This window comes from Balaenoptera borealis, assembly GCF_965194805.1.
Source record: "Balaenoptera borealis genome assembly, chromosome: 10".
NCBI classification, from domain to species: domain Eukaryota; kingdom Metazoa; phylum Chordata; class Mammalia; order Artiodactyla; family Balaenopteridae; genus Balaenoptera; species Balaenoptera borealis.
The window spans coordinates 59,512,108-59,538,687 of NC_138874.1; the positions used below are offsets into that span (position 1 = coordinate 59,512,108).

The following is a 26,580-nucleotide window of genomic DNA, read 5'->3' on the forward strand; positions in this document are numbered from 1 at the left end:
CTAGTTAAGTTTTCACGTTCTTTGAAAACACTCAGTGCTGTCCATTACCCTCTAAGAAAAGATCAGTGTGATTTGCAGTTCTGGTAGGCATAAGGCACAGAAGGTGTGCAAAAGAAAATGCAAACTCTGAAGGAAAACAATCTCAGCAGCTGGAAGAATAATGTCAGCACATCATCACAACTCCTACTGCTACAAATTATTATTATAAATCACTTTGAAAATGTTATCTCTACTGCAGCCAAACCAATTTTAAATCATGTTCTTGTTGGCATAGGTTGGTAATGGCGTGGATGGAACAAATTAAGTAGCATTCTTTCAGAGTGTCTGTGTATGGCATTCATGGAAAAAAGTTCTTACCAGATGAGATTTTACAGAATATATATCAATATTTCTTAACTATGAATATAAACAAGTAAGTTACTAACTCATGTTCCATTTTTAGATTTTTGTAACCATAAAAGACAAAGTCCTTTAATTAGCCAAGAGGTCGAACATAATTTAGAATGACATATGTGGAACTGTCACATTCCTGACAAAGTAATATCTTTGGGGCATGGTATGTGTGGTTTAGTGATCTCAGGCCTGTCAAGAAATGAGACTTCTTTCAACTCCCACCTTTCTGTCAAAGCTAGAAAGCAAAATGGGAGACAGCCTACATTAGGCAAATGTTAGCCTTATTATAGCATTTATTTTTGGAAGGACCCTTATTCAGATTTATTGAGGTATAGATTACATGTAGTAAAATACAGATATATTTCACCAAATAACGTGTAACCACCATAATCAAAATATAGAACATTTTGTATGGTTTATTTTGAAATACAGTATGGATACAAAATTGGTACAGATTTTCACTATGTCAACACACCTGTACCAGCTACCACCAGATCAAGTAATAGAACACTTCTAGCACTTTAGAAGCCACCTCTTGTGCTCCCCTCCTAATCATTACCCCCACCAAATGTACTTATTATTTTGGCTTCTGCTGCTAACAATTTGTTTTGCTTCTTTTTAAAATAGAATCACCCAGTATATAGACTTTTTATCTTGCTCTGTCCCCATACTTTTTTAAGCACTACCTTACTTTTGACAACATAAGATGCTCTAGGCTCTTGTATTTACCTACCTCGGTCCAAGAATCGACTACTTCTTCAAATAACCCCAGTTCCTTTTATTAGCAAATGGTATTTAGAAACCCAGATCTGGGTGCTAGATATGTTCATTGCTACTTGAGAATCATTGCTTCTAGGCCCTCTTGCAAATAGATTGGCAATATATGTATGTATAACAACCCATGAATCTATACCCATCTATACTTATTCCTATATCTGTCCATTTATATATTTAAATTCCATGAGTTCAAACTGATACCTTTGATTCCAGTCCAACAAGAGTTCATTCTAGCCTTCTCTCTTTCCTTATTTATAACTTCCTCTGACATTGAAAGTTCTGGTTCTCATTATATAAGATACATTTACTATTTGTTCTGTCTTAAAGTAGTTTTGAATTGCTTACCCATACCCTTGTGTGAAACATATTTCCTTAATGTACAGTGTTAGATTATAGTCCTTTTTGTCTTTGGCCCTACAGTATCTAGTCAAAATACTGTTATCCAAAAGTAACTTTTTTTTTTTTTTAATTTATTTTTGGCTGTGTTGGGTCTTCGTTTCTGTGCGAGGGCTTTTTCTAGTTGCAGCAAGCGGGGGCCACTCTTCATCACGGTGCGCGGGCCTCTTACTATCACAGCCTCTCTTGTTGCGGAGCACAGGCTCCAGACGCACAGGCTCCAGTAGTTGTGGCTCACAGACCTAGTTGCTCCGTGGCATGTGGGATCTTCCCGGACCAGGGCTCGAACCCGTGTCCCCTGCACTGGCAGGTGGATTCTTAACCACTGCACCACCAGGGAAGCCCTGAAGTCTTTTGCTCTTATTAGATTGTCTTATTGATTATAATTCTTCTTACAGTCAGCATGCAAGTCTTGTTACAAAAGCCTTTAATTTTAATATAGTCCAATTTATAATTTTTCTCCTGTGGGTAATAACTTTTCATGTTCTTTGAAGAAAATCTTTGCATATGCCAAGCTCGTGAAGATATTTTCCTATTCTCTTTTTCTATAATTTTTATTTTTTATTTTTTTAATCTAGATCCACAGTCCATCTAGAATTAGAATCAGTTATATATGGTGTGGGCTAGAGGGCATGATTCATTTATTTTGTGCGTATGAGTAACCAGTTGACCCATCATCACTTATTAAAAGGAACATCCTTTTCCTAACTGCACTGAATTGGTACCTTTGTCACATTTCAAGTGACCTTATATCTGTGTCCCTTTTTCGAGACTTTATTCCATTGTTCTCTTTATTCTCGTACCAGTTTACACTGTTGGTTTCTTAGTTTATAATCAGCCTTTTTATCTGGTAATGTCAGCTTTCTAATTTTGTTCTTCAGGATTGTCCTGGTTCTTCTTGGCCCATTGCATTTCTAGGTAAATTCCAGAATCAACTTGTTGTCACCACCCCCAAAGTTTTTTTTTTTTTCCAAATCCTTAATAGAATTTTTATTGAGATTATATTGAATCTGGATTTCAATTGGAGAGAATTAACATCTTTATACTATTTTAGTCTTATTCTTTGAATGAGGTATTTATATAATATTTCCATTTTCTCTGACTGCTTTTTGGAATTTCTCTTTGACTTTAACTTTGTATTTGGTTTTGGTGTTCCTTGTATTTATCCTGCTGGGGGTTTTAGTGTTTCTTGAATCTATGGTTGATGACTCTTAACAGTTTTGGAAAATTCTCAGTAATTATCTCTTTAGATACTGCATCCCTGATTTTCCAATTGGAGACCAATTACACATATCTTAGGCCTTTTTTATTGTGTCCCATATGTCTTTTATGCCTTTTTTGTATTTTTTGTCCTTTTTCCCCGCCTCAAGCTTCAGCTTTTGTGTTTTGTGGTGTCCTAGCATTTAGTTCACTAATCCTCTCTTTTTTGCTTTGTCCCATCTGTTGAGTTCCTTATTTCAGTAATCACATTTTTCTTTTTCTAAATTATTTGATTCTTTTTTATTGATCCCAGTTTTATAGTGTAATCCTCTACCTTCTCATTAATTTTTCAAACATATTAATCACTGTAATAGTAAATTGCATGTCCAAAAACTATGTCTCAGTCATCTGTTGGTCTGTTTCTTTGTTCCTAATAAATTACAGCATTTCTGTTGGTGATACTGTTTTCCTGTAGAAGGTAGCTAGAGTAAAGCTAGATCAAAAACTGAACTAGCTCAAGGTTTTGTTGCAGTTTTTATAAGGTTCGATCTACTTCCGGTTTTTTTCCCCACTCCTGAAATGCTGTCTCTCTCCTGAAATCTCACCTGAAATCCTGGCGTATTTACTAGGGTCCCTACTCATTGGTAGGTTCTCTTTGGCACCATATAACTGCCAAAAAATTACTCTGCCTTTTAGAGGTCTTCTGCTTAGTATCTTGGCCTTTTGTCCTGCTGCCTTACAAGTTTGGCAAACACCTCAAAGGAGAAAACCCCTGAGTATAAGGCTTACTCCACTGTGTTCCCCTTCAGGATCACGCCACTTCAATTCTGATTGCCTTGGCAGCCTGAAACTCCAGTTTTTGTCTCACCAGCCCTGGAGACTGCCAAAAGCTCTGTTGGCTTTGCTGCCTCTTAGCAAGAGCCAATTGCGTAGATTCTCAACCTCTCACCCAGCACCAAGAATTTGCAGGTCAACTTTTAGCACATTAGCCTAGGTCTTTAAGGTTCTCTTTTCTCAGAGATCTTGTCCCATCAAGTCCTGGCTTCATTTATTGTTTTAAATTTTTTTCTTTTTTAATTTTTGCAACTTTTCTAGCTGTTTATGGTGTAGGAGTTGGTTTATTACAAGCAGTAGCATTAGAGCCTAAGTTAAAGTCCTTAGTCAATATTTTTTATTATAAAATAGAAAAATATATGGTCCTGGAAAGTTAAGTGGGCTTAGCTATTTGTTATATAAGGTTGTTAGCTGATTTAGCAATACTACCCTCCATAATCCACTTTGAGAACTGCCAGATTAGGTAATTTCCCCATGATCCCAAAGTTAGAGACAAAAACAGCTGGATTAGAACCCAGCCTCTTGAATCTCAATCTAGTCTAATCTGTTCTATACCATGCTGCCTCATTTGTTTACAGCAGTGGTTCTCAACTAGGAACAGTATTTCTCCTCACTTTTGGTTGTCACAATTGGATAGGTGGTGGAGGGTGGGGGAATTCCACTAGCATCTAATGGATAGAGGCCAGAGATGCCACTACACATCCTATAATGCACAGGACAATCACTCACAACAGAGAATCATCTGAGCGAAAATATAAATAGCATCAAGATTGGAAAACCCCTGGCTCACAGTGTAGCTCAGAATGTATATTTAGGGCTTCCCTGGTGGCGCAGTGGTTGGGAGTCTGCCTGCCGATGCAGGGGACACGGGTTCGAGCCCTGCTCTGGGAGGATCCCACATGCCGCGGAGCGACTGGGCCCGTGAGCCACAATTACTGAGCCTGCGCGTCTGGAGCCTGTGCTCCGCAACGAGAGGCCGCGACAGTGAGGGGCCCGCGCACCGCGATGAAGAGTGGCCCCCACTCGCCACAACTGGAGAAGGCCCTCGCACAGAAAGGAAGACCCAACACAACCAAAAATAAATAAATAAATAAAATAAATTTAAAAAGAAAATATAAATAGCATCAAGATTGGAAAACCCCTGGCTCACAGTGTAGCTCAGAATGTATATTTAAAGGATCACTGTCTACTTCCCCATTACACATTTAACCATGAGATCAATACCAATAGACTTTAGTAGGATAAATCTTGTAGGAATACATCCAGGGGCCCCGTGATCGAAGAAAGCATCCATGTATGATCTAGTCCATACTTGGTTAACTGTATTTTTAGAACTTCTTCCAAATAATCTCCAATTCTAAGACTTCTCTTTAAGTAGAATCTCTTAAGATCTGGAAAACATTATGATGAAGTGGTGGGTATACATATCTTATAAATTCATTTTGCATATGTGAATAGATATCTAGATGATAGCTGTGTTTACCTGCACCTTTATAGTTAGATAGATAGATAGACATTAGCTTAAATGGTTCTTAGAGAATGTATCCATCATGTTTTAAAACTCTATATAATCAATTTCTATAATTGAAAGCTCTTAAAAATATACAAATGGATATTTATCTAAGAGGTGTATTACCAAATATTTTTCAGAATAATTATTGTTTGTATCCAGTGAGTGATTTTTCTGAAATTCAATTAGACACCAAAATTCATTTTTCAGAGCGTTACAACTTGGTGGCAAAATTTTATTTTGGCTGAATCACTGCATGGAAGTTTTTGGCTCAGATAAAAATCTTTGGAGGTGTAGCAGATAAGTATGATTCAGATAATTGAACAGCTAAAATTTTCCTTAGTTAAAAGGAATAAATTGTTTGCACATTGAATATGAAAAGCTACTTAAATGAAGACTTAAGTATTGCCTTATTCCTTTTATTAGGATAAAGACAGTTTATCCCAATTAAACTTCTTTAGAAGCTCACATCATTTTTGATTTATTCATTTTTAAAGTAGCCCTGCAGAAGCCAGCATTCCTGAGGACTTCCCCCTTTGTTTAATCTTGGTCCATAACATTTATTTAGCTTTTCTCTGCTTCTACTAAACTATTTTAAGTTCTTATGTCTAGAGTATTTCTGGTTCAATAAACAATCAAGTCTCAAGAAAATGGCCTAGTTTTTTTGTCAAATTAATTATTTCACACTTAGCCATCTATTTAATTTATTCATCGTAATAAATTTAGCCTATACTCTTAATGATTTCCTTTAGTCCTAGAATTCCACGCATACTCACCTATAACAAAGGGGAAATTTTTAAAAATGTTTTTTGAATAAACAATACATTCACATGGTTCAGAATTCAAAAGGTACAATAATTAGGGCTGTTCAGCTGTCCAGTACTTCTGAGGAAATAGGCAGTTTTTCATTATTATGATAACCATACAACTTGTCATCAACACCTAGATACTTTTGGAAGTGAAAGGGGGTGCTATTAATTGTAATAGGACTATCCTGGGCAAACCAGTCTGTGTGGTCATGCGAGTCATTATAGATATTTAAACAAAGGTTTTTAGTAAAATGAATTATTGCATTGGTTGACGTTTTGAACTGTGTTAATTTCTAACATTTCTTCGAACTCACAGATTTTTGATCATGTGCTAAGAATATGCCAGATAATATAGAACTTAAGCCTGAGAATCTGTAAGTGCAAGCAGGACAAGTTGGAGAGGCAAGACACCGATAGATAAAACATAAAGTAACAGTACAAATGAATTCAAGTCAGTGTGGTTTTATTGAGTGCCTTCTATATGTCGAAAATTGTAGTTATGTAAGACAAAAACTCCTTTTCTTAAAATCTAGGAGAGACATAACCTGCTAATACAGTATGAGAAGTGGTATACAATTTTTATGAACTAATTTATATAGGATAACGGAAGAAGAAGTTGGGGAAAGTTTCACAAAGGAAGTGATGTTTGAATTAGGCTTTGAAGAATACTTACAATTTTGGCAAGTTGAGATTACAAAAGAATGTAAGTTAACGGAATAATAAGATCAAAAGGCAAAGAAGCCTGAAAGGGTGTGATGTATCACAAAGAAAGTCACATATAGGGGAGAGGGGTGTGGGTGAGCATGAAATGGTAAGTTGTAATAGGCCTTTGAATGCTGTGCTGCACAGTAAAGTGCTTAAAGTACATACTGAGAAGGAAGAGATCATTTGGGTCGAGAAACATTTTGTGGTCAGTTTATCATAATTCAGTAAAAGAAAGGAACTATACTTACACTTGTTTATAAAGCTCTGTTTCAGAGGGATCAACAAATACTAAAGATGAAGTGTTTTTTTTTTTTATTAAATGCCAAAGAATAAAAGCTGCAATAATCCCTCTAAAAAGTATTAGTGATGAACAATCCCATGGGGTTAGAGTGAGACAAATTTGATAGGGTTAGAAAAATTGTAGAGTAAAGGAGCTATATATAAACTGTGGTGAAAGCACTAGGGAAAATGCCTTAGAAAATTAATGAAGATTGGCTTGGTTTAAAGATGATAAACAGAGACTAATGCAAAAGGCTAATGAATTCAGTCATGGAGAAAGTTTATACTGAAGTGCTTTCAAATAGAATTGCTGCTGGCCTGGTTTTTATTAAGCACTTTTTTCCCTTAAATTAAGGGGAAAATTTAAGTAACCCATTAATAAAATTTGCAGTTGATACTAAATTAGGAGATACTGTAGCTGTTAATAAAATTATGGAAATTCTGATAATAATTACTGGAAGTTGGATATAGAAGTTCAAAATAGTGTTTAAAATAAGATAAAATATATTCATTCCATTTTTAAACCCACATGGAAGCAGCAGCTAGCATTTGAGAAATGTCTCTATTTCCAGGAGATATTCCTGGTTTAAGGGTTTTAAGAACTGAATGGTAGAGTCGCCTAAAATGTAGAGCTGTAGGAATATGTCATCACTAAAGAGTCTGTGTTTATAAGATGTATAATGTGATTATATTCTGTGATTCAAAGTGGATTTTTTGTGAAGTTTTTCAGATAAATCTTTGTGATTGAATTTTGTATAGAACATTTACTTCTGACTCAGATTTTAATGAAGGAAATGTTTTAAAATTATTACTCCCTCTAGATGTTGTTTATATGCCTAGAGGATATCTAGGTCTTAAGGAAAGTTAGATGAGGAGCAATGGGTGGAGCCCTAGGCAAAAGGTGTAGTTCCCTGGAACAATTTATAAAGTTCCCTTAGCAAGGTTCATATTTCTGTCTAAACTGCTAGTTGTACTTAATATGCCCGTGAGTCCTAGAAGGTGAACCATGGCCTTCATTTTCTGTATCTCGCAGAAGGTTTTACCATAAATTAGAGATTATAGCACGATTATTGTGAAAGATCAACAATGTAATTTATTATGATCAAATAAACAGTAGTTTTGCAGTCAGCTGTTCTGGGATCTGTTGAAGCATTTAGACCTTAAGCCCTCATAGCAAATCCATATAGATTTAAACTTTTTAGAGCCTTGACTCTAGCTACTTTGAAAATTTGACGCAAGGGGTAATCAAAAAAGATTTCCTTTGAAATGACCTCAGATTCATCAATCTCTATCTTTATACTACTCTATGAAGGATCTCTATATTCCGATTTATTTGATTGGAGGTTTTATAAGTACAGAGAACCATTTTGGGGAAAAAAAGGGAGGAAGGGAGTTTTGTTTGTTTGTTTGTTTTTACCTTAATGGAACAGTTGGCTGTAGTAAACTTTTTGAAACCTGCACATTGGTGTATCAACTTAAGAAGTGAATCATAAGGGAGGTCATGAGGTTTCTTTGACACGTGATAGCAAGAACCCAACCCAGCATGTCACTTGTAAGCTTATCTGTAAAGCATGGAAGCATTTGTCACCACTGACAGTACTAACATTTAATCTGGGATCTGTTTGCAACTCAGCTTTCCCTGTGTTCCTGTGTATATGGTGGTCTCAATTCAGTTTCAAAGCATAGCTCACTTTTTCCTTCAATTTATTCTGAATTTTGCCTAACAGAGGAAAATAGAAATATTAAATAGATACTATTGGGGTGATCATTTTTCTCCAGATGAGTCATGCCAACCAGAAAGGTTCTGGGCATTGACCTCTTGTGCTGTTTCTATAATTCACAAGCCAAAGCTGTGATAATTTAGATTACAGTAAGTTAGATTAATGATCAAGGAAGGAGGCATAGCAGATCAGTTAAATAGGAAAGTCAGGAAAGCCGAGACAGCAGGGACTGAAAAAAACTTAAACCACAAGAGGCAGATGTTGAGATAGGATGTCCTGGTTACAGAGGTTGGTAGCAAATCTGGTGTCAAGTCAGTTTAAGTACAGTCTCCACAGGAGTACAACAACCTGAGGAATTCTGGTGTAAACACACCAAGATATTATGTGAGTAGCAGTGGTAGTGGGAAAATGGAAAAAGCTCTTTCTCAGGAGGAAATCAGTGTCATTCAGAGAAGTCTATTTTTCTATAAAAGGAGCTGTATTGGTCTTCTAAAAGGAGAGGTTGCCAGGAGCCGGCAAGCACTAAAATGCCTAGCAAACACCTTGGAGTGAAAGGAGTCTAGTTTTAGAAGATGGAGACTAGACTGTTAGGAAGGATAATACTCAGGGCTAAGGATAGGGAATCTAGAGTGAAGCTCAGTCCAGTTCCCAAGACTGACTGGCACAGAAGACAACTTATTAAGATAGAACAAAGCTTTGTGGTCACAGTTGGGCCACCACAGCTTACATCTGAATGTCTAAAGTTATTCCATGCCCTACTCTTGGTAAGTATCCTGCCCTTATGAGGATTAGCTTAGAGTTGGTGCCCAACTCTGCAAGTGCAGCCCGAACTACAAAGAACTAGGAAAGATGTAAGCAGGGCAAAATGAAGAAGGACTCATGCAAGTGAAATCAGGACTTAAAATGTCAACAGATAAGGTATCTGAACATGTCATGGCAGAAAGCAAGTTGCAACTTGTTTTAACTACTACAATGCTAAATTGAAGACCGCTATGTGTAACCTACCGTGCTGGGGTAATATTGGAAACAAAGGTATACGGCCCTCACTTCAGAGCTTGTACTTAAGTAAGGCAGGTGAGATATACACTAGAAAACAGAATAAGAAAAAATTATGTGAATTTTATCCAAAAATGTACTGTAGAAATAATGCAAGCATGAATTCACTTTACACTAGTGATCAGGGAAATGATATATTCTAAAACGGACATGTAAACTAGTTTGTGGAATATCAGTAAGATTTTGATGCAAATAGGAACTAGAAATGATCTTAGAGATCATCTGGTACATCTTAGAAATTTGAAAAATAATTGTGACCCACTGCTGGTGGGAGAAATCTTGTACAGCTTTCCTGGAAGACAGCTTGAAAATACATATCACAAACCTTAAAAAAATGCATAACTTTGACTCAGCAACTTTACTTACGGGAATTAATTCTATGGAATAATTTAGCATATACACAGAGATTTACACACAAGGATGTTTGTAACAGCATTGGTCTTAATTTTTTAATTTTTTTTAACTTCTCATTTTGCAGCAGCAAAGTTGTAAAAATAGTAGAGATTTTTCATATATCCTTCCCCCAGCAGCTTTCCTAGACATTAACATTTTATATAATCAAAGTACAATTATCAAAACCTGGAAATTAATATTAATATAATATTATTAATAAAGCTACAAGCCTTATTCATATGTTGCCAATTATTACTAATATTCTTTTTTCTGGCCTAAGATACAATCCAGGATGCCACATTGCATTAGTCATTAGTCAATTCCTCTTATTCTCTTACAGTTCGGCATAGTTTTTCATTTTTTTCTTTGTCTTTCGTAACTTTGACACTCTTAAAAAAGTACTGCCCAGTTATTTTGTAGAATGTCTCTCAATTTGGGTTTGACTAATGTTTCCTCAAGATAAAATTCAGGTTATGCCTTTTTAGGCAAGAATACCTCACAAATAATATCTTGCTCTTCTCAGTGCATCATAGCAGGAGGCATACGATATCAATTTACCTCTTTGGTGGTGACATTAACTTTGATCACTTGGTTAAGGTGGTACCTCTCACGTTTCTCCATTATAAGTTAGTGTTTTTCCCTTCTTAGTGAAGAAAATATTTTGTGGGGAGACACTTTGAGATTGTGTCTTTCATCTTTTTCCCCCCCTCTCATTATACTTTTGCCCTCAAATTTTAACATCCATTGATTGATCAGTAATAATTATTACTGTGGTGTCAGCCAAATAATGATTTTCTGTTTTTATTATTCCTCATGCTTTATTAATTGGAATTCTGTCATCAGAAAGAGCATACTCTTCTCCCCATTTATTTGTTGATTCATTTACTTATTTATATCAGCATGGACTTACAGAGATTTATTTCATTCTATGGATGCACATTCATTACTGTCATTATTTGTTGCTCAGATAGTCCTAGATTTGGTCATTGGAAGTACCTTCTGGTTGGCTCTTGTGCCCTTTCGACATGCTCCCATCGTCTTTATGTCCTTATGTTCTGACACAATATGTTCCAAGATCATCTTGTACTTACCCTGCCCTACCCATGGAATCAGCCATTTCTCTAAAAAGCCTTGGATCCTTTTATTGGCACTGGCTGTTCTCATTTCTACTGGATTGTCTTTATTTATAGACTTCTGTGGGTGAGATTAGGAAATATATGAATGTATAAACACATCTATCTATATCTATTTCTATATCTGTGTGTATGGATTTTTAAAATATGAGTTCATACTGATATTGCCTACTCCAGTCCAACACCACAGAGTTCCCCCCACATCCTGGTTAATGTTAACATTTTTATGATATATGAAAAGTTACCATGACTACATACATACTCAGTGAAGTGTCATTCTCCACTCATTCCTTCTTCTGCGTTCCCATTTTCCCTCTCTTTCATACTTTTTCCACCCACCTCTTGTAGGCAACCGAACTCACTAGTTTCTGACTTATTCTTCCTGTATTTCATCTTTTTTTTTTCTAATAGCTTTATTGAGATAGAGTTCACATAACATACAGTTTACTCATTTAAAATGTGTAATTCAGTTTTGGGGGTATATTCACAGAGTTGTGCAACCATCACTGCAATCAATTTTAGAACGTTTTCATCACCCCAAAAGATACTGTTTACCTCAGTTCCTCCAACCTCTCCCAGCCCTAGTCAACTACTAACCTGTCTCTCTATATATGCCTTTTGTTTTTTGAATTTTGAATTTATTAATATATCCATATGGCAGAAATTGACTTAGTCATAAAAGTGTTTTTATTAACATAGAAAGATATACACAATATATTTGTGTATATTTTTCTGTAAATTTTTAAATAAATTTATGTTTTCAATATATAATATTTTCACACAATATGCTCTCTTTTGTATCGGTCCTCTTTCATTTAGTATAATATTTTCAAGGTTCATCCATGTTATAGCATCTGTCAGTACTTCATTCTTTTTTATTGCTATGTAATATTGCCTTGCATGGCATATTAGTTTCCTAGGGCTGCCATAACAAATTACCACAAACTGGGTGACTTAAAACAACAGAAATTTATTCTCTCACAATTCTGAAGCATAGCAGTCTCCAGATATCAGCATGTAGAGCAATAAAGATATTAGCGGGGCCATGTTCCCACTTAAGACTATAGGGAAAAATCCTTTCTTGCCTCTTCCTAGCTTCAGATGGCTCCTGGCAATCAATCTTCGGCATTGCTAACATTCCTTGGCTTGTAGCTGAATCACTCCAGTCTCTGCCTCTGTCTTCACATGGACTTCTTGTATGTATCTACGTCCTCACCTCTTATTATAAGGATACCAGTCATTGGATTTTGGACCTACTCTAATCTAGTATGACCTCATTTTAATTAATTATATCTGCAAAGACCTTATTTCCAGATAAGGTTACAGTCTGAGGTTCCAGATGAATGTGAATTTTGGGGGGACACTATTCAACCCACTGTATATGAATTTACCACATTTTATTTATCCATTCATCAGTTGATGGACATTTCATTCTTATGTTTCTTTATGCCCAAAGGAACAGATACATCAATGTTTTCTTATTTCCCTTTCTTTTTATTTGAAAGGTGGCATACTATTAATACTCCTTTGCACTTTGCTTTTTTCACTGAGTAATATAACCTGGAAGTTGCTCCATATTACTTCACAGAGGTCTTACTCATTATAGTCAGACCCAAAACGGTGGATACTGACTTCCATCTTAGACAGAGTAGGACTAGCTCCTATCAAACCAGTCCTTTCTCAGGTAGCAATTATAACTCTGGATAAAATATTAGAAAAGCAAATACTAGGAGATACTAGAAAACAATGAAAATCAGGCAGAAACTGAAAGGGAAGACATGTAGTCTTATAGACTTTAAGAGCAGAGAAAGAGTTTGGGGTGACCACATCAGGTAGAAAGTGAGCAAAGAAATTCCTGGAAGGAGAGAACCGTAGAAAACTAGCCTGAAACTCTGCATAAAGACCCTGCCCAAATCTCTGTATGATCCCTGAATTACACATATACAAAGTAGTTTTCTAGCAGCCCAGCTAAGGCTAAAAGAACCGAATGATGATTTCTGTTGTTGTCTATTGCTGGGGCCAGGAGTTTAGAATTTGAGTCTAGCCAAGTTTAACTGCCTACTTTTTAAAAAATTAATTCTCTTCACAGGTACACAATTGACTAGTCTCTACAACAGAGGTCAGCCAACTTTTTTCTAAAAGGTACAAGAGTAAATATTTTAGAATTGCAGGCCTTGTGGTCTTGGTTGCAACTACTCAACTATGCCATTGTAATGCAAAACCATCCATAGGCAATACATAAACAAATGGACATGGCTGCATTCCGCTAAAACTTTATTTACAAAAGCAAATGACTGGCCCTCTGGTTGTAGGTTGCCAACCACTGTTCCACAACATCTCGTTCACGATATTCAGGATATAATCTAAAACTACAAGATTTGAAAAGAAACATGTGTACTGGGACTTCCCTGGTGGTCCAGTGGTTAAGGCTCCGTGCTTCCATTGTAGGGGACACAGGTTCAATCCCTGTTCGGGGAACTAAGATCCTGCATGCCGCATGGTATGGCCAAAAAAAAAAAAAAGAAACATGCATATGAAGAACAAAGCAGTCAGTGGAGACCAGCTCTGAAATGACCCTGATATATCAATAGAATTAGCAGACAAGAGTTTTTTTTGTTTTTTCTTTGTTTATTTATTTTGGCTATGTTGGGTCTTCAATGCTGTGCACTGGCCTTCTCTAGTTTTGGCTAGTGGTGGCTACTCTTGGCTGTAGTGTGCTGGCTTCTCTCATTGTGGTGGCTTCTCTTGTTGCAGAGCACGGGCTCTAGGTGCGCGGGCTTCAGTAGTTGTGGCACGTGGGCTCAGTAGTTGTGGCTCGTGGGCTCTAGAGTACAGGCTCAGTAGTTGTGGTGCACGGGCTTAGTTGCTTGGCGGCATGTGGGATCTTCCTGGACCAGGGCTCAAACCCGTGTCCCCTGCATTGGCAGGCAGATTCTTAACCACTGTGCCACCAGGGAAGCCCCCAGACAAGAGTTTTAAAGGAAATGTTTTAACTGTGTACTCCAAGATGTAAAGTAAAATATGCTTATATGAATGAACAGTTCAAAACTCTCTGCAGAGATATAGAAACTTAAAAAAGTAGAAATTCTAGAACTGAAAATACAACTTCTGAAATTAAAAATTCACTAGTTGCTCTTTGAGCAGTTTAGATATGATAAAAGAACTAGCAACCTTCAATCTTGATCTATAGAAATTATCAAGCCTGGGGAACAGAGAGAAAAAAGATTGAAACAGAATGAACAGAGCTTCTGTAACCTGTGGGACAATATCAGAGGGCCTAATGTATGTGTAATTGGAGTGCCAGAAGGAAGGGGGAGAGAGAATGGGGCAGGAGAAATATTTGATGAAATAATGGCTGAAAGTTTCCTAATTCTGATCAAAGACATGAAATTATGGATTTGGGAAGCTCAATGTGTACCACGAACAGAATAAATACAAAGAAAACCACAACTAAACATATTATAATCAAACTACTGAAAACAAAAGGTAAAGAGAAGATATTAAAAGCTGCCAGAGCAAAATAGCACATTACATACAAGGGAAACATTATATGAATAACTGCAGATTTCTCCTCAAAAGCACTGAAGGTCAAAAGAGAGTGGAACATTTTTCAAGAGCTCAAAAAAACCTGCCAACCCAGAATTTTTCTTCAAGGATGAAGGTGGAATAAAGTCATTTTTATGTAAACAAAAGACTACATACTATGTGAATCCATATATAGAAGAAGAAGATAGAAGTCAGGTTACCTTTAGAGGGAATTAGTAATTGCAGGAAGGGAATGTTCCCACATAACATGCCACCCCACAAATTAGTAGCTTGAAAGAAAAGCAGTTTTATTTTCTCATGATTCTGAAATCAAGGTTAGGCTCAGGTGGGCAGTTCTTCTACTGGTCTTGACAGTAGTCACTTGAGTGACTGCATCCACCTAGTGTGTTGGCTGCAGGCTGGATTCATTAGGGATGACTAGAACCCTCTCTCTCTTTCCATTTAGTCTTAGAATCAGTATGTCCAGGGTCAGGCTTACAGTTCAAACCCTTTTTATATATGTGTTATACCTCAGTAAAAAGTTTACTTTCAAATGGGGTGCAAACAGTAGAGAAATAATGTTAAAGAATAATGTAGCAAAAATAGAGACTACAGAATATTCCAGAGAATACAAGTACTTTTTATCTGACTAGTGTAAAGTTTTGTAAGGAAAATTAATAGATGATAAAGAAAAAAAACTTAAGTTTATGTTACAGTTAGATTTGAATGGGTCTGATTAGAAAGGATGTGAGAAGCTATTAAAGGGTTTTGAGCAGAGGAATAATGTGATCAGAACAGTAGTTTAGTAGATATAATTTCATGCTAGTGTATAAAATCAACTGGAGGAGGGAGAGGTTATAATCATGCAGACTTATTTGGGAGCAGCAATTAAGAGGTGCACCAATAAGAATTTGAGCTAGAATGATGGAAAGTTAATGGGAAAGAAAGTAATAGAATTTATTTGTTCCATATACAGGTATTGAGAACCTACTATGTTCCAGGCACTGGGTAAGGAACTCACAATATATGAAATACAGGTGTAGAGAACTAATCACAGTTTGTTGTAATAAGAGTTTTAATGGATGAATGTTAGGACTTCTCTGTTGGTCCGGAGGCTACAACTCCATGTTCCCAATGCAGGGGGCCCGGGTTCAATCCCTGGTCAGGGAACTAGACCCCACATGCTGCAACTAAGAGTTCGCATGCCGCAACTAAAGATCCCGCATGCCACAACGAAGATCCTGCACACAGCAACGACGATCCCGAGTGCTGCACCTAAGACCCGGCGTAGCCAAATAAATAAATATTTTTTTTTAAAGTAGATGAGTGTTTAAGGTGTTAAGGACCCAAGAAGAGGGAGCAACTAATTGTATGGAAGAGTCTAAGAAGTGCTTTATGTAAGATTAAACATTAGATGAGTATTTGAAGTTTGCCAGGCAAAGAAGAGTAGAACATGATGGCATTGAGGACATGTATGCCTGTGTGTGCAAGCTAAGCATAGGTACAAGAAGCTAGAAAGATAAAGAAGGATCACATCGCTAAAGGCAAAAGGTGTCATGAAAGAAGGTTTAATAGAAATTAGTGACAACATAAGTAAGCAAAAATTACCCTAAGGTTTTGAATTTAAGTGACTAGAAGAATGGTATCGATAATACAAATAAATGGGAACTCAGTGTTAAGAATTATATAATCTGTAGATATTTTTCATCTGAGTGGACCTGGAATACCCAGAGGGTATTTTTTTATGTATGTTTGAACACTAAATGTGTTTCATCAGTGAAATTCTGAATATCATATGCTCATCATAGGTTATTAAAGCCAATCAACAACCTAGAATTGATTCTTAACCATTGGCACAGTTTTCTTCAAAATTACAATCTGTAAAATAAAAGAAAATTCACCTGAATTTTTCTTAACTCAGAAGAAAAGAAATAGGTTAACCGAATAAGAAACAGAACTGTTAGGAATGTTCCAAAGGTTTGGTTCTAAATTATCAAATTAATTCCTCTTTCATTTGTTTTAAAATACTGTTGTTTCAAGAACCACCAATTATCAGCTAATACTAGATGTATAATTATGTGTTAATGTATGACAAAGTTGGCAGTCTCCACAGAAGACTGGCACTTAGCAGATGATTGAAGCTGCTGTTGGTCCAATGAATCTGTAGCTCAGAAATTTTCCTAGAAGTAACCTCTATTGTTCAAATTACATATCCATTTTTTGAGACACAACCCACTGACTACAGGCATTATTACCTGAATTATTACAAAGTAATTGATTAGAAATCCAAATCAAACTTTGACACTATAGATCCATGTGAGTGGTTGTCTGAGAACTAGGGGGCAGGAAAAGGTAGGAGCTTACTAAGAAAAACACAAGAGAATTTTTGGAAGTAATGGATATGTTCATTATCTTGACTGTGGTGATGGCTCCATGGGTGTACACATCCTACAAACTTAACAAGTTACACACTTTAAGTATGTGCAGTTTGTTGTATGTCAGTCTGTTACCTACCTAAGTCTTGGACTCTTTAATCAATAGAAATTGATAAGAGGCCAGACGAGAAATTCAGGCAAGGCTTTATTGGTACTCATACTGTAGCACAAGGGATTGAAAACAAGTTGCCTTGCTCACTCCCCTATGTGGGGGTGAGTTGGTCCCTTAAATGGAGTGAGAGTAGGGGCGGGTTGGTGGGTGGGGCCTGAGGGGTGGCTTAGGTGGTCTGCCCAACCCCTTCGTGGTGCTGTGTGCAGGGATCATGTACAGTATCCTGCTTTTGCTCTGGCACCTCAGAAGTAGCAGTTGGGGCTTTGCCTTTTTGTATCTTGTTCATAATTTGCCCCAACTGCACATTTGTGCAGTTATTTTTAGTCCCTTATAGTTTCTTTGTATTCTTTTGCTCTGGGAGACATTTGTCCAGGTACACACACTCCAGTAAAGGGTCCCAGGACTCAAGTCCCAGCCTGTCTCAAATCATGCCTCAGTATAGCTCTTATTAAAAGAAATAAATTTAATGTTAGAATAGTCAGATATAATATTTTGGGTCCTGCACCATTATTCATATAAAAAAGATCTAGCCAGTTTTAAATGTATATACACAATTTGAACAAATCTAGGTTACCTGAGTTATAATGAATTGAGTGTAGTGATTTTTAACCAGAGTCTTAAGAGTAATACACTTATATAGATTTGTGTATGTGTGTTTGTGAATCTGTGCTGATTCTGGATGATTTTTTTTTTTTTTTTTTGAGAATTGGTGACTGTGGATTGAATGTTAAAGATGTTAAGTTGGCTTTTAAGCAGATTTTACAATACATCAGTACCACCTTAGTTTGAGTATTTTTTCCGTGTGAGAGATGCAGAAAGATCAATGTCCCAGGCGCCCCAGATCATAATAAATATTTTTAGTAATACTTTTCTTTACCTTTGTACACTTTTATTAATGAGCTTTAAAAAAAAAAAAATCAGACTATTAATGGCTTTCTGACCATGTCATCCTGGCTGTGGTTGAGACCAATGTGAACTCTAATTTTTAAAGGTTAATTCTATACATAGAACACAGATTTGCTAGAAGACATAAGGACTTTGATAAAAGATCAAATTAGGTTATGTGATTGATATAAGAGGATCTTTTAAAAGAATTGCTATTTGATGCTTGGAGTGTGGTCAGTCAGATGCCTTTATAATATTGCTAAAATATAAACGTGAAAATATTCATATCCTTTAATACAGTGATTTCAATTCTTGGAGTTTAAATAATCAAAATAGGAGCATCTGTATGTGAAGATATTTATGTCATTTTTTATGTATAATAGTAGAAATTAAAAGAAACATTGATGGAACAGATAAAGTATGTCATTTACTGGGTGCTACCATTAAAAATAATGCAGCAATTTGAGACTATCCTTATGTACTGTGTTAGATAAAAAATGAACCAATGCAAAGCGTTTGTTCATTTTGTGAAACTTCATTACTTAAAATTTGAGGACTTTTCTATAGTATGCAAAAATCAGAATATAAAATTGCCTGCCACTACAATCAAAACAGCAAGAGTGATTACGTTGGGGGGTAAGATGATAAATACTGTGTGTTTTCCGTATCTTACTTTATATATTTTTTAAATTATCAGTTGTTTTTAAAAGAACACACGCCTTTTAATTAAGTGTACAAATTTAGCTACACTAAAGTAATATAGACTACTAGTGGCTGAAGCTCAGGGGTTTCATTAGTACAGTAATGACTTAATTAACAAATCCTCTATGAACAAAACCTCTTTCCCCAAGACTGGCCTTGGTGCAGCAGGCATGAGGGAAGGATCAATTTTCTCTGAGTTAGATTGGTGGCAGCAGGGACTAATGAGGCAGGGCCTTGAAAGTGGCTCTCTCTCAGATCTAACTCCTCAGGGGTTGGCTAGAGCTGATGCTAAGGGCACTGCTGTACTCCTGGGACCTACACAGCCTGGTTACCCAGGTGTTAAGAAAACAATTTCTGTGCCAAGACCATATGTGGCTTTTAAGAGACTCGGCAGGACTCTTGATTTAGGCAGAGCATTCCTAGTGTGGAACGAGTAGGCTAGAAAATAGCAAAGAGGGTATCCCATGTGCTAGGAAGCTTCCACCTGTCTTCTGTGTGCTCCGTGTACTGCTTTTTTGATTCCCTGGGCTTCATTTTATTCAACTATAAAATGAAAGGGCTGACTAGAAAATCTCTATTGTATCTTTCAGTTCTAATGGTCTTTATGTCCAGAGTGTTCTAATGGTCTATGTGTCTAGATCAGGAGTCAGCAACCTTTCTGCAAAGGGCCAAATAGTAAATATTTTCAGCTTTGCAGGACATACGATCTCAGTCGTAGTTGTTCAACTCTGCCTCTAGTATGAAAGCAGCCATATGTAAGAATACGTAACCAAATAGGTCTGGCTGTGTTCCAGTAAAACTTTATTTACAAAAATAGGCAGCTAGCTAGATTTGGCCCATAAGCCATAGTTGGACAACCTCTGGTCTAGATATTAATGTAATGGAGGTATTAAAAGAATTCTTAGGGGGATATGATATAAATCACATTTCAGAGGGACCATTCTCTCAGACTTTTTACTTTTAAAGGTTAGTCAAACATAAAATGATATTTCAGGGAATTCCCTGGTGGCCTAGTGGTTAGGATTCCGGGCTTTCACTGTAGTGGCCTGGGTTCAATCCCTGGTTGGGAACTGAGATCCTGTAAGCCGCACAGTGTTGCCAAAAAATACATTAATTAAATAAAATAAACTGATATTTCAAAGTCAGGGTTTAGCAGCATGGAGAAAAGGATAAAAATACCCTGTCACCAAACTATTATAGTAATTTCTCCGCAATAGAGGAATCCTGTCATTCCCAATTAAGGAAGAAATGGTGTCTGCAACACTTCTGACTAGATTCTTTCAAGTCTCCAAAACTGTGAGCCTAGTAGGAGAGAAGTTCAATGGCCTGTTAATTTTGTTTCTTATAAAATAGGCTAAATCATGCCTTTCATGGTAGTGTGGGCTTCAGACCGTGTGTGTGTGTGTGTGTTTCCAGAAAAGGGCAACTGCCATGCTAGGCAGGCTTCAGGTCTCCATCTGTCTTGGGTTGGGCTTATATCTTGGTCTTAAGTTACCAGGATTCTAATATGGAGATCAGACTGTCATCACTTTGGAGACCTTTGTTAGTTCTCCCACTTCAGGCCTCATCCAGTGTCCTTTACCTAGAACATTTATAGCAAACTTTACTTTTGTTTGCTATAACAACAAAGCAATCATAGTTTGGGTTAATTAATTCAGGCCTATTATTACATAAAGGAATCAGCATAGTGACACTTTACCTGCCTAGGGAAGTCTAAAACATTCTTGTTAGCCAGCTTGCTTTCATCTAAGCACTTTTTGGAATCTTTTACTTTCTAAGCTTTAGAGCATTAGCTCCTTACTGGCCTATCCCACTAAACAGAGCAGAACTGACATATTCTTTCAGTTACAGCTTGTTCAGAGTGAGCAGTTCTACCATCCCAGCATGGGGAAAACTATAGCCCTTACTTTAATGCAGCAGTTTTCAAAGTGTGGACCAGTTGGAGGTCTCCAAGACTCCAAAGCGTCTCTTCCGTGAAATCAAAACTATTTCACAATAATACTAAGATATTGTTTGCCTTTATGACTCAATTTCAGTGAAGTTTTCCAGGGCATGCATAATATGTAACATAGCAACAGATTGATTACTAAAGCAGATATGAAAATCCTGCTGTCTTTTATTAAACCAGACATTAACGAGATAAGCAAAAAATGCAAATGCCACTTTTTTCAATAATATTTTTGTTTTGAATATATTATTTATAAAAATATGTTAAAATGTAATAGGTCTATTAGTAAATATTTTTCAGTTCTCTTTTTAAATTTCTAATACAGTAAATATTGATAAATATAACTCACATAAAGAAAGGCAGTTTGGGGTCCTGAATCTTTAAAAGTATTTCAGTGGTCCTAGAAGCAAAAAGTGTGAGAACTCCTACCCTAATGTAATACCCTTAGTTGCAATGCTCTCATCTCATGGTTACTGATAACACCCTCAGCATATTCCCATACATAAAATATCCACTGAAATTCCCCCATTCAGAGAACAGATGTTAACAATTTAGTGCTTATCCTTCCAGACATCTTTCTGCTGAGTGCTTGCATGCCCACAGTATATAATTTTACATATATAGGATTATACTATACTTTTCCAGACTTTTTCTCATGAGACAGTTCAGTTTAAATTTTCTCGCTGTTAGCTCTCTGAATTCTTATAAAATCCTAATGTCTTAAAAAGAGCATAAGGATCATCTTATCTCATTCCCAACTCAATTCAAGAATCCTCTCTAAAACATTCACTGCCTAGCAGATTATTCATTTTGGTTTTATAAACCCTAAATTGTTAAAAAGTTTTTCCTTGTGTGGAACAGATATGTACCTTCTTATAACTTCTTTTCATTGGTCCTAATTTCACTTTCAGGAACTATGTAGAATCCTTCTTATCCATCTTCACTATGTCTCTTTCTGGCTGCTTTCTTCTGACCTATCTTCCAGTTCACTAATTCTTTTCTAAGCTGCATCTAATTCTCTATTAAACATATTCATTGAATTCTTATTTTCAGTTTCCATTTAAACTTATCAAATTCTTAATTTCAGTTTCTATTTTTCATAGTTTATAGTCCTCTACTAAAATTCTCAGCTTAGCTTTTAACTCATGATCAGTAAGTATAGTTATTTCAGAGTTGCTGTTTGATAAGTTCAATATTTGGAACCACTTCGGGCTACTTTCTGTTCTATGATTTCTGCTGGTTTTAATTTCTTGCTTGCCTCCATATATTAGTATTTTTTATTGTGTGTGAGACTTTGTATTTGGAAAATTCTTTGTAGAAATAATTTGAGGCATAGGATGATTCATGTTTTCTTTTGGCAGGCACAGGAACACTAGCATACTAGAATCATCTTGATCTAAGTTCAGGAACTTAGAATGATTGGAAGCTAAGCCACAGTTCATTGCCTAGACTTATCTACCCCCTGTATATCCTTAAGCCTAGCTGCCGTCCTTTGGGTTCCAAACTTAAGATGAAGAGGTTTTACCAGAGCCATCTCTCTTGACAGAGTCTAGATTCCAAATTTTGTCCTCCCAGCAATATCAAACATCAGACTCACCTCTCTGGTCTCTCTCATCCCTTATGTCCTACCCTGGTAATTCTTCATTCTTTTGTTAGGCCATCACTACCTTCAAGCACATTTTTTAAAGATACATTTTGTCCAGACGTAATTGTTCTTGATGAAATGGTTGGTACAAATTACTTAGTCTACTGTTATCAAAGCCCCTAGAACCTACTTAAATTCATATTAATATTTCTCTATCTTTCTGGGTTGCTTAGGAAGCTGTTAGGCTTCAGCTGTTAAGCTGAAAGGGCATCCTCATAGACACATTTTACCATCTGTACCACATTTATCCAGAAGCTCTTTAAGAGCACATATTGAATGTTTAGTCTGATACTACATTTCGGTTCAGACAAACTGGAGGTATTATCAAATTCAAATAAGCAGTTATTCTATAGCCTTCATCTCATAATTTTGAATTCTGTTAAGATTAATGATTGCAGAGCTACCCTTTTTCTGTATTACCTGGGTTTATTACCCAGGTTAGGCTAAGGCAGCAGCCTAACAAATAACCCTCAAAGTCTTAATGACATTCAGTAATAGATATTTTTTTCTCTTGCATTCTTTTTCTTCACTGTAGCTGAGGCCCTACTCCATATTTTCTTCTTTCTAGGACCGACACTGAAGGGCAGCCCTAATCAGGAGCATGCTAGTTGTATTAGAGGAGTAAAGACTTGATGAAAGAACTACACAGTACTTATATCTCTTGTATCACTTCCTCTCACATCTCATTAGCTGAAGCAAGTCATGTGGCCAGACCTGATAATAATCAGGTAGGAAGTACAGTCCTTATTAACAGAATATAGTTCTCCCAAGGGAATGAGCCGAGTAAAGAGGAGCAGTGAATACAGTGTACCTGTGTCCCCATTTTCCTTCACAGGTTTATATTCTAGTCTTCTTGAAATAAAACTAATGGTCTCATTATAATTTAGGATTTAAACCACTAAAAACAAAAAAGTCAAAACAAACTATTGCTTAAACCTTGAATTAAGGTAAAGAATTGGGTTTGTTTTAAAAACCACTCAAATTGCCCTTCTTTAAAACATTAATTCCGTGTATGCACAGTTTCTTTCATCTGGTGTTTCTCTAAATTCCTTTATCCTATCTCTTATCCCACTAGTGATAAAGGAATTTGCTCTTTGGGGAGTTAAGTCTTTAATATTGACCTCTAGGTATTACTCGCAGCCCAATTGTTTTCTGTTTTGTATTACACCTTCATTAGCATTAAATTTTTTATACTAGCTTTTCTAGGATTTTTATTTTAACAGGTTTTTTAAAACCTTAAATTACATTCCTCCCATTTATTTGCACTTCTTCTCTCTTCTAATTGTTTCATTGTCCACGTACCAAAGATACATTTACTATCTCTTATTTTTTCATTCATCATATATGCTCATAAATTCTAAATTCAGAGATTCTCAGTTCTGCCTTATAGTTATGGTGTTTTTCTAGTTGTTCTCCTATTACTGTTCAAAATGTTTTTGGAATGTATTGGGATTTTCTTCAGTGTTTGAGGTGTTTGAGGTTCTTTAGCATGTTCTTTTATTTTCATGCATCAGAACAATTCCTACTATATTTGTATGGGATCTCATATAATTTTTTTAATGAGCAAAGTACAATATTGAGCAACATTAAAGATTTTATTATTCCTTATTCTAAAATATAATATTTATTTAATAGTGAGATGAAAATACAGGTTTTATGAAATATAATTCCTGTGTCAAAAAGCTGTAAGTGCTACCACTGTTTTGTGACCCCCTGAATGATATCTGCTCTCTTTGTACTAAGTCTAATAGTAATTGATCCCAAATAAAATCATGAAATTCCCTTTTGTTAGCTTTAGAAATGCATTGATGAGTACCTTGTTGGATGGGATAAAAGCTTCAGTAACTGATGCCCCCACCTGAGTGGTTGATTCCAAAATATTATTTGTCTGATGCATTGTTGTCAGTGACAACTGAACAAGAACTTTTAGGAGCAGTTGGCTGTCCAATAATCACAAATTTCAAGGCTATGCAAATGGTGCCAGTTCAGCCCAGCTCTTTTCTCTATTATCATATCAATTGAGTCAGTTCATAGTAGACAAAGCAAGGTTATGGGAACCACCTAGAGCATCATGCACCATTTAACATCAATGCAGCATACAAGAACATCTGCAACTTCAATCTTATTAACAGAGGATAGAATGGAAGGCAATAAACAGCTTTCTTCACCATTTAATTGCAAAATAGTATTTCCTAATGTTTGCATTGTTTATCAACAGGAACTTCATCAATAATTGTATAATTATGGTTGCCTAGATTACATAGGCAGCCCTCATGCATCTTGTCATTTATTACAGAGAGGTCTGAATTTAATCTGAATTTGAACACACGATTCAAGACTAATAATATAAGTCCTTTGAAATGTGAGTTGCATAATACAGATATTTTGTGCAGTAGGAGAATGGCAGTTTATGATTCCTCAGTCACTTTGGGGATTAAGTTAACACAGAGAAAAGACTGAAAGGCAGTGAAAAATGAGGGGAAGCCACTAGTTAGATTCAAACATAGATCCATTGAACATGAAAGTAGGTTATGTGCTTTAGAATTAATCACGAGTAATTAGATGTTTGCTTTAGGCCAAAATTGGGCTGAATTAAAGCAGAATTGTTATGCTGGGGTCTTCCCCTCAGTTTCTATGCTTAAAGGGAGAAAATGGCAGAAAACGACAAGTATACTGAAAAAAAACTATGGTGGCCAAAGTTAGAAATTGTAAATTCAGAGGGAAGGCTTGACATATCTGTTCAGTCTTTGCCTTTATTGCTCTTTGAAGCCAGATAACGTCACTACTCCTAACCAGCAAAATGTTAGTGTTCGCAGCAAGCGGCCAAGTGCGTTCTTCAGGCTCTGTGGAAGCAGAGAGTTTCTTTTGGCACACAGTGCAAAATAGCCAAGAAAAATGAGAGGAAATAATAAAAGTTCAGTAACAGTTATTGGTGTGGTCATTGGGAGTTGTCTCATAATAAAACAGGAGTAGGAAAATGTAAAAAATAAGGGATGCATTTAAAGTAGGTGAGGCAAGGGGCTGGTCTGAAAAGTTTGTGTCTTTTAAACATGAAAATCTCATATTTTTACTTAAGTTTATTTTGTATTTAAGGAAAACCTGAGGCCTGGTCATGAAATTGTGTTTGAAACATTTCAATATTTAGAATATTTTCTCCCCCTGATTAATCTGTATTTATACCTTTAATAATTCTCCATTCATTTTCTAGCAGCAAATTTTTCTTCCCTTCTCAGATTTTTTTTTTAAGATCACATAGGAAGAAAAAAAATCTACTGTAGTAAAGTATCCACAGAGTAGAGGAAGATATAGTGTTTCTGTCCTCTTTTTTGCTGGTTCTGAGTGTAGTGAACATAGCAGAAGCTTTCTTAACATGACAGTTGATCTATCATTGCCTCCATCTGAGGGATACCAAGAACTGGTTTGTTGGAGGTAATTGTTTGACCTGTAATTACTTAACGTTATGCCTAAAGACTTTAAAAAGTAATTACAGCCTCTACTATAAACTTGAAAAAGTTCTAGCTCTGCAGAATGAGAGTGGAGATTTTGTATACATACATACATACATACATGCATATATATGTGCCTCTCACTTAAATACCTCAGGAAAAACATTTTTCTAGGCTGGGGCTTTGCATAAATGGGCAGTACCAATTCTGACACATGAACACCTTTCCTTTAAAGAACTTATAGGCAAACATTATTCAGAAGCCTTTTCTAGGAGCTATTTATCAAAACTGCTATGATAATAACTTTGTCGTAATGAGTCCCAGTCTCTGTTTAGGGAGTAATCGATAAACTGCGAATTAATGTTCCATAATTCACATTACAATGCACATGTAATTATTTGAGATGAGGCAAACCCTATGCATTTAATTTACAACTATAATTAAGTAAACTCATTTGATACTAATTAGGTGAGCCTAAAAGGATCATAGGTTTGTATATTTAATTATCAAAGTACGGGCTTCCCTGGTGGCGCAGTGGTTGAGAGTCTGCCTGCCAATGCAGGGGACATGGGTTCGAGCCCTGGTCTGGGAGGATCCCACATGCCGCGGAGCAACTGAGCCTGTGAGCCACAACTACTGAGCCTGCGTGTCTGGAGCCTGTGCTCCGCAACAAGAG

General features: G+C 36.3%; 1 protein-coding gene across 12 annotated transcripts in view; it reads left to right on the forward strand.

The window, feature by feature from the left end:
* The window catches only part of ADK (adenosine kinase), a 499,862-nt gene that overhangs the window by 429,426 nt on the left and 43,856 nt on the right, over nucleotides 1-26,580 (forward strand). For 3 of the 12 annotated variants that reach the window (XM_082408790.1, XM_082408793.1, XM_082408789.1), the window contains one exon: nucleotides 15,708-15,739. The exons of the other annotated variants lie outside the window; for them this stretch is intronic. In XM_082408790.1, the coding sequence (XP_082264916.1) occupies nucleotides 15,708-15,739 (32 nt within the window). The remainder of the gene's footprint in view (nucleotides 1-15,707; nucleotides 15,740-26,580) is intronic. 12 annotated transcript variants of the gene reach the window in all.